Genomic DNA, 9190 nt, shown 5'->3' with positions numbered 1-9190 from the left:
CCTTGCTTGTCACATGTATAAAATATGTCTACTCTGTCAATAACATTATAGTGTCAAATAAAGCCAATAATCTTTCATCGGCGTCTTTCTCCTATATTTATCTTTTCAGCAAAATACAATAACTTTCTAATCCATAAAAGATTAAAATTTTAAAACATAGCTTGAAGTGCAATCAAAGTGTTATATTTTAAACTGAAGATTCTATGTAATTTTTGAAGGTGCGGTTGAATATTCGAATAGGAGCTAAAACACACTTCTGTATCTGAAATGGAATTGTCCAGTATTCTACCTGCTCCAGTTCAACTAATTTGGGATCGAGATGATGAACGCAGAAAGAGGACAGCTTCTCAACCTTCAAAACAACTGGTCAGTGCTCAAAGTATTGCACCACCCTATGGTCAGAGAAGAGGATGGGTTCCCAGAAATGTTACAGATTACGGAGATGGTGGTGCATTTCCCGAAATTCACGTCGCACAATATCCTCTTGAAATGGGACAAAAAAAAGATTCTACTTCAAATGCGCTAGCTGTGCAACTGGGTTCTGATGGTAAAGTAAAATACGATGCAATTGCCAGACAAGGCCACGGTAAAGATAAAATTGTATATTCAAAATTATCCGATTTATTACCAGTAGAAGTAGTAGACGAAAATGACCCGAGTTTGGAAAAACCTACTCAAGAAGAAATTGATGATATAACAGAAAAGACCAGACAGGCTTTAATGAAACTTACCAATTCCAAAATAGCGGCCGCTATGCCTGTTAGAGCAGCCGATAAACAAGGCCCAGCAGAATTTATCAGATACACTCCCTCTCAACAAGGCGCAGCATTCAATTCAGGTGCCAAACAGAGAGTTATAAGGCTTGTAGAAGCTCAAACTGATCCTATGGAACCTCCAAGATTTAAGATTAATAAAAAAATACCAAGAGGTCCTCCATCTCCCCCTGCCCCTGTTTTACATAGTCCTACAAGAAGAGTTACTGTTAAGGAACAAAAGGAATGGAAAATACCACCATGTATTTCTAATTGGAAAAATGCTAAAGGTGAGTCTTATTTGATAAATTTTATATATAGAGAACAAGGTTGTGCAGCTATCATCTTTTAAACCCTGTATGTAGAACTTAATTTAAAAAAACTAGAAACCAAGATCTACATGCGAAATATTGCAATAGATAGATTTGAAATCATAATTGAATAAAATACAGTTCTTTTTTGGTGTATACTAATCTAAAAGCATCTTATTGATTTTGTAGAAATTATTTTTGTGTTTTTTGCCAAGCTCTTCCATCTTGTTTCTAATTGTGTTTTATTGCCTGGTTTGAACCTTTTGATGTCATTAGGCAAGCTGTGCGACTTGTCCAAGCGTTTGAACCGCCCTCATGTAAGTGCTGAGCACTCATAGATAATATGGTCTGCAGTTTCATCCTTCCCTATGCACCAGAGACACTCTGGATTGTCTGTGATGCCTATGGTGTGGAAATGGCATCTTAGACTACTATATCCGGTTACTACTCGATTTTGTGCTGATTTTATTAGAGCAGTTATTTGGTAAGAGAAGCACAAGATCCATCCATGTGTGCCATCGTTTGTCTCATGCCGGGTGTCTCTATCCATATCTGTCATGCCCGCCTTGCAAGCAGACTGTTGAGAGATGTGATTGCGACAATTTTAGCTACACCAAGAATGGGTTCTGGTCCCATTTTAAGTTGTTGGGGATAAGATAAGCAAAGATAGGAAACTATAACAAGGGAAGATATGTTGAATGTATTAATGGTTTAGCAGAAGGTGAAATATGTAGATTCTACTACAAAGAGGACGGCGCCTTTACCCACATTATTTTGAAGTGTGAGAGACTGTAGAACTTCAGAGGATTGCACCTGGGATCAAATGAAATAGAAGATGAAGATCTTTGGAATCTAGTGTCATTTGACATCTTGAACTTTATATAAGGAGTGGAATTAATAGATCACATTTAAACACTGAGTATCCCCAGTACTTCATACTGCAAAAAAAGTGTGGGAATTAGAACATATATAGGGGAATCCAAACAGAATTTTTAGGATAAGTTGCCAAAACATTAAATACGAGGGCGGGAAATGTTTGTCCACTTGTAATAGAAATCATGTCTTCAATAAAAAAATGTTAAGAAAAAAAATGTTTTTAAGGATACACTGTGCCTTTGGATAAAAGACTTGCAGCTGATGGTAGAGGTTTGCAACAACTTCACATTAATGAAAACTTTGCCAAACTCGCGGAAGCGTTGTACATAGCTGACAGAAAAGCTAGGGAAGCTGTAGAAACTAGAGCTCAATTAGAAAAGAAATTAGCGCAAAAAGAAAAAGAAGCAAAGGAGGAGCACCTGAGACAATTGGCACAGAAAGCTAGGGATGAAAGAGCCGGTATCAAAACGGCAACAGGTAAGTTATTTTCTGCTTAATATAACAGATTTGTAATTTTTTTGGATTTATAGGCCATTCTAGAGGAACTGTTGACGAGGAAGAACACGAACGTGATTTGTTGCGTCAAGATCGTCACAAAGAACGTGCACGTGATAGGAATCTAGCACGTGCAGCTCCAGATAAGCGTAGCAAACTTCAACGAGAACGGGAAAGAGATATTTCTGAGCAAATTGCTCTAGGAATGCCAGCTAAAAGTGCAACTTCCAATGAAACTCAGTTTGATCAGAGATTATTTGGACAAGCCCAAGGTTTAGGTCAGGGATATGGCGATGATGAAGCCTATAATGTATATGATAAACCTTGGAGAGAAGGAGGTTCTATGGCTAACAATATTTACAGGCCTAGCAAGAATATAGATAAAGATATGTATGGAGGTGAAGATATAGAGAAAGCTATTAGGACGAATAGGTCGGTATTAATTTTATCCTTCTATTTTTTTTTTATTGGAAAAAATTAATTGTTTAGGTTTGTACCGGATAAGGAGTTTGGTGGTACCGATCGTTCTGGTACAAGTCGATCGGGACCTGTACAGTTTGAAAAAGAAGAGGATCCCTTCGGTCTAGATCAGTTCTTGTCGCAAGCTAAGAGAGCCAGTAAAAGAAAAGAACCAGAAAAAAGAGATGACAGGGATAAAAGATCTAGAAGGGATTAAAAATAATTTTTAAGTTAATTGTATTTATAGAATTATCAATATACAATTTTATTAGTTAGAAATAATGTTCTTTCCCCAGCCATACATCATACGTTTTTTCATGGTTGTATATACGAGGTCAGTCTAGAAAGTAACAAACTTTTTGACTTGGCTGCCATTTTACTTTATCTTATAAATAAGATTGATTCCTACACTTGATAGGCCTCTAATTTTACCTTAAGATTTTGAAAAAAATGTTTGCAAAGTTCGAGTTCGTCTAGTGCTACAATGAATTGCGTCAAAGGTATCAAGGTGCAGGAGAATTACCGACGTAAAATGGACGTGCTGGAGTTGTACGATGCGGTCAGAATCGTTGAAGGTACCAGGAAGAAGTTTGAGTTTTCATCTGAAACGCCAAGTAAAGCTGAAAAGACAGAATTCGAATCGTATAACAAGCCTGAAGCTCAAACTAAAATAATTATTTCTCTCCCTGTTGAGTCACTACCAATCTTATTCAACGGAACATAACAGATGGCGCTACTAGTTAGTAACGGTTAGTAACTAGTAGCGTCATCTGTTATTTTCCATTGAATAACATCGATTATAATTCTCCGTGTGTAGAAGGCCTAATTATGAATCGCGAGCATACTAAACTGATTCCGAATCGGTTCTAAATTTAACCCACTCGTAAAGTTATTACCACTAGTGATTTTTGACAGATTATATAATTAAGATTGAAGATAAATTTGAAAATAGAACGATATGATAATTAGTTCCAATCAAACGCGAACCTAAATAAAAATTCCTCTAACGATTCAAGAACATATCAAAATAAAGTTACAGAAATATCACATCGGATGTGCCATATCAAAAAAAAAGATTGCAGTATTGCCGCATTTGCTAATTTTGGTTTTTGTAATTTATTTCTTCAAAAATTGTTTTAGGCGCTATCTATTATATTATTAATTATGCTTAATGAGTTTGAAATATTTGTTAAAAAATGATACAACTAAATGATAACATTCAGGGGCGTAGCTACCGCCGTATCAATTATACGGGGCCCCCAACGTGCGTAAGCAAAAACTAATAAAAAACTTTCCACATTTTTTTATTTCACAACTGACAAAAGTCAAAAAAAGTAAAAAGTAAAAAATTTGGCAACATTGGTTATCGCGGGATTTCCCCGTTTAAGTCAACGGGGGAATCCCTCAATAATTGATATACATACGATACAAGATAAATCACGGAGCAGTGTTTATTAACGCGTTTTTTTTTATTTGTGCATTACATTGTAATACAATACAAACAATTAGTAGCGATTTGTAAAAAAAAAATAGTGAAAGGAAAAGAGATTATCCTAGCGGAGCAACAAAAAGAATTTCTTCATATTTTCAGCTCCCGTGAGTGATTTAGATTGCAAAAGTAAGTACTACCCAACCCTTTTATCCTATTTACCTGTAACGAACGGTGAATTTTGTTTTTAGGATTCCGTTGTTTGTACAGTTTTTGAAAAAAGTGACAAATAGATAATTATGATGAATAAATATTCCTTTTAATTTCATGCTATTTGTTTTTCTTTAGTAAGAAATCTTTATCCTTCCTAGGAGCCCCCAAACAAATATGTATACGGGGCCTCGCCAAGGCACGCTACGCCTATGATAACATTATTACTGTAAATGAACTTAAAGTGACTATCGGATTTTTTTTTCAAACTAACAAAGTAATTATCGATTCATTTTCAACGAGACCGTTGAGTGTATTTCATTTATTGTTTTCAAAATGGCGAAAGTTCGAACAGTTGAATGTTTCAATGGCATAGAAATACCAATTATTGGATTAGGAACTGGGAATGTGAGTACTTACAAACATTATTTACTAAAGTTTACGTTATCGATTAAATCAAGAATTAAGGTCGATTCATACATGTCCGTACCGTGAAAAAGAGTTTGATCAATTCACTTTTCAATATTTTCTGTATGCACCTCGTTTTTGTAATACGACCGACGAGCTTCTCATCGAATTGGTTCGAGAACTAGTTCTTTACAATATGAAGGACCCCAAGTTGTCGCGTTGCCGTTCATGTTTGAAACCCCCTTTAGTTTACTGATAATTTCGTCAGCTGATATTTTTTTCCACTGAAGGTACGTCACGTTAGAGATATGTGTGGATCGACCTTTAAAGAGTGTTCAATATCATTTTGTTTAAATTTAAATTTGTTCATTATACTGATTGAAAGTAAGAAATGAATTACGAGAAAAACCATACAAACTTCCTAAAAATAATAGATGCTTAACAAGACTGCTAAGTATTCATCATATGATGAGTATTTCAAAACCTCCTAAGCAGTGGCGGATTTACGAATTTGCCACCTACGAGCCAGACCTGATTTGCCGCCCCGTCCAATACCATGTAATAGGGGGGCGGACTTGCGAGTAGGTGGTGAGAAGGGGGAATAGGCGGAAGAGAAGAAGAAACTCAGCTGACGCATTTTCCTCTTCCTCATTCTCGAGTTTGGTAGAGCATTCCGGTTCATCTTCAGCTGTAACTAGAGAGGAAACTCTTGAGGAACCCGGTTCAGTATCATTCGATTATGTCATTAGTTGTTGGTCTACAAGATTCAGTTCGGTTGTTGTAATAGTGTTACAATCACCATGTTTTTCAAAAAAAAAACTGAATATTTTGGGAATTTGCTTTTTATTTTGAATTAATTTTGTCAGCTTTTTGTTTAGCTAACTTCTTATAAGCAGTTCCACTAAGTCTTTTCCTCCCGTCACTTTAATGAGAATCTACCTGAAAGTACATTTTCCTTGAAAATGTTTTGAATTACAAGTTGTTTTTAAATAAATAACTGTATTGGATTATCCTTGCCAAAGATTTTCTTATCAAATAAAATGGTACGTATAAATTGATGCCCACACACAACTACAATACCAATATAAACGATTAGTAGAACTGATTTGATTATGGAACATACAGTAATTAGTTTCACATTGAATAAATATTAAACGCATGAAAAATTCTTTGCCTACTTTAGAACCAAACAAAATTTCAATGTCAAAATATTTTATTACTCAACATATTCTCCTCTTAATTTGATACATTTATTACAGCGAACCTGCAACGTCTCTAGACCTTTCAAAAAAAATGTTTCTTCTTGCTCTGCAAACCAGACCTCCACCTTTATTACCCCCTTTATTACCTCATCATTGGAAGAAAATTTACGACCTTTTAAAGCTTTTTTCAGTTGAGGAAAGAGATGATAGTCGAACGGAGCCAAATCTGGTGAATAAGGGGGTTTTCTAGTAATTCAAACCCTAAATCACGAATTTTTTGCATGGAAATATGAGATTTGTGTGCAGGCGCGTTTTCCTGCAAAAACAAAACACCTTTGAATAGTTTTCCGCGTCTTGACTCTTTAATTTTTTTCCGTAGAGTGGTCAGTAATGTCTAATAGTAATCTCCAGTTACTCTTCTACCCTTATCCAAAAAATCAATCATGATTACTCCATGGCAATCCCAAAAAACTGAAGCAGAAAGCAAGAACTTTTCCAGCAGATTTTTAGACACGAAACTTCTTAGGTCTTGGAGAACCAGAGAGTCGCCATTCTATCGATTGTTGCTTTATTTCTGGATCGTAGAAATGTACACAAGTCTCAACCATAGTCATAATTCGTTTTCAAATCGAGCACAGATCGAACGCGATGCTTCTACTCTTGCACTCTTTTGATCAACGTTCAAACATTTGAGGATCCATTTTGCAGCAATTTTTCTTATGTCCAAATTAACGTGAACTATATGATGAACGCGTTCGTATGAAATATTCAGTGCTTCAGATATCCGTTTTACCCAATTCGACGGTTTGATAAAATCATGTCACGAACTGCATCGATATTTTCGGGGACTGACGCAGAAACTGCCCTTCCCGATCGGTCATCATCTTCAATGGAAAATTTACTTCTTTTGAAGCTTGCAATCCAATTTTTCACGGTCGCATACGAAGGACATTGATTATCAAGGGTTTTAAGCATATCTTCGTAAATCTGCTTATCTCTTAACCCTTTTAAATACGGATACTTGATGATGGTTCGATACTCCAATTTTTGGATTTTCACAATTTCGGTGGATCTGTTTTTTCTTTTAATTTATTGCGTAACTCTGGTTGACTTTTTTGAAGTCAAACTTTACACTGCCACTTCTAATAACTTATTGTTCGTTGCTATGGTAACGCAATAATTTGTTTATGCATGGAACTGGTCTAGGTTAACTAGATATCAATACATCCTCGTACAAAGTAAGCATTAAAACGCAATACACAATAATTAACTTTTTCACTGCTATATTACTTGTTAAATAATTTCTAAATTCCATTAGAATGCATTTATGAGACTATTTCAATCAATCGCAGCAGTCAGATGATGAAAATCTTGCGCTGGACTTTAGGGATTGTCCACAGGCATAGAACATTCGTCTAGACCTACTAAATGGGACAAAGTCGGGAAAGTTTCACTATAGAAAGGCGTCGGAGTGAAAAGGTTTTAATGCTTCCACTTCCAAAACAGTTGAATCGTAATGTGCTATTACAAAAAAATGTTGTCAGCTAAATTCACGCATATCTCCTGATTGATAGTAAACTAGGTTAACTGTTAACCAACAATAAATAATTACAAGTGCCGTGAACCTCTGATGTAAATATCAACTTACCTAGCGGAAAAAAGCAACACTCATTGCACTAGTGAAAATGATTGTACAATTTGACACTTGACAGCGCTCGGTGCGGGAATGACTCAAAGCAACAGGGTGCAGAAGTAGACTGCAGGTGGCAGCACGGAAAACTACTTCAACTTCTAGCTGTGTCATCGCCCCGAGTCGCATCTACCTTATTATTGCACAATCTAGTTTACTCTACACAAGCAAATTTTTTATCCTCTACATTGTGGGTTTTTGTTTTAATTAGACAATTTAAAACGAAAACGGAAGGCGTTGACTTTGTCAACGTGTTTTTATCATTTATCAATTGTTTACTTCAGAGTAAAAAAAACAACGTAAATCAAAACCTCTTTTAGACTTTATGAAAATAAGTCGGAGTCGAAACGTCAAATTTTCATCTGTCTTTGAAAAATTATAAAAAAATACTTATGTATTCATCATGTGGGAAATAATTTGTTAAGATTCGGTGGTTTTAAATTGTGTAGTTTCTTGTAAAAACATAAAATTCATGGATTTCAAAAATCAATATTAAAATTGTTGCTTGATAGAAATAATTAATTGAAATATCGAATATGTCGACCAGTGTTTGATTTAATCCATGGTAAAAGTCAATTGCATAAAGATTAATTAAAAAATTTAATGCAAATCAGTAGTGATATCACAGTAATGTTACAGTAAAGAGATGAAGTTGATAATTTTTAATTGAAAAGTAGATTATTGTAATATTCTGATAACATTGGTTAAAGCTTATTTATCATAGAAAAATTGTGAACCAAAACATATTCACGCATAGTGCACGTGATTATAGTTGAAAAACGCCAATACCGACCATGTGACAATATTAATTAACTTATATATAATTCAATGTAACTAAACGGAAGCGTTATTTCAAATATGGCGTCTAAAAATAACGTCATCACACAGGCCAACATACAGTAGTGAGCAAAAGAATCGACTCAAGCGATACCCCTACAATCCCAAGTTACTGGCAAACAAAATGAACACGAAATTGTATTTTTCTTAGTAAAGCTAATGGTATTAGCTTCAAAATGATGTTAAATTACTGTGATGTTGCTTGTTTTTACAGTTCAAAATAAAAGTTATGATCGGCAACCACCCTTTTTATGCTAATTAAGGGTAACTGACCCTCATAAAAGGTTATCTACCTGACCGACCACTATCAGTTAGCCATCAAACGTCAACCAATACACATCTCCGTTACTAACAAATTTCTCACATTTTATTCACCTTATAAATTGATATTTACTATTTATTAATTATTAAATTATTTCCTTACATTTTACTATAAAGAGAGGTTATGTCATGTAATTTGTGACGTCAGTAGAAGTTACAGATTTGGTTAAGTAGAACATCCCATGCTTTGTGGAAGAGTC

At 35.0% G+C, this 9190-nt stretch overlaps 1 protein-coding gene and 1 long non-coding RNA gene across 2 annotated transcripts; one reads left to right on the top strand and one right to left on the bottom strand.

Moving 5' to 3' along the window:
* Positions 1–13: 13 nt before the first annotated feature.
* On the top strand, positions 14–3175 carry LOC130900511 (puff-specific protein Bx42). Its single transcript, XM_057811203.1, has 4 exons — positions 14–1042; positions 2165–2416; positions 2470–2866; positions 2924–3175. The coding sequence occupies exons 1-4, from the start codon at positions 268–270 to the stop codon at positions 3108–3110; spliced, it is 1611 nt and encodes a 536-aa protein (XP_057667186.1). The 5' UTR covers positions 14–267; the 3' UTR covers positions 3111–3175.
* Positions 3117–7837, bottom strand: LOC130900515 (uncharacterized). Its single transcript, XR_009060194.1, has 2 exons — positions 7791–7837; positions 3117–5879 (listed from the first exon to the last, which is right to left on the bottom strand). It is a non-coding gene; the product is annotated as an uncharacterized LOC130900515 (long non-coding RNA).
* Positions 7838–9190: the final 1353 nt, after the last annotated feature.

Source organism: Diorhabda carinulata, chromosome X (genome assembly GCF_026250575.1).
Source record: "Diorhabda carinulata isolate Delta chromosome X, icDioCari1.1, whole genome shotgun sequence".
NCBI classification, from domain to species: Eukaryota; Metazoa; Arthropoda; class Insecta; order Coleoptera; family Chrysomelidae; genus Diorhabda; species Diorhabda carinulata.
Note: the sequence above shows the minus strand (reverse complement) of the source record. Positions and strands in the feature narration are given on the sequence as shown.

Excerpts from the sequence above, each read along its gene's own strand:
- LOC130900511 (XM_057811203.1), top strand. The coding sequence starts at position 268 with ATGGAATTGTCCAGTATTCTACCTGCTCCAGTTCAACTAATTTGGGAT. Across the intron at positions 1,043-2,164 it reads TAATTGGAAAAATGCTAAAG|GATACACTGTGCCTTTGGAT; the intron begins GTGAGTCTTATT and ends AATGTTTTTAAG. Across the intron at positions 2,417-2,469 it reads CGGTATCAAAACGGCAACAG|GCCATTCTAGAGGAACTGTT; the intron begins GTAAGTTATTTT and ends TTGGATTTATAG.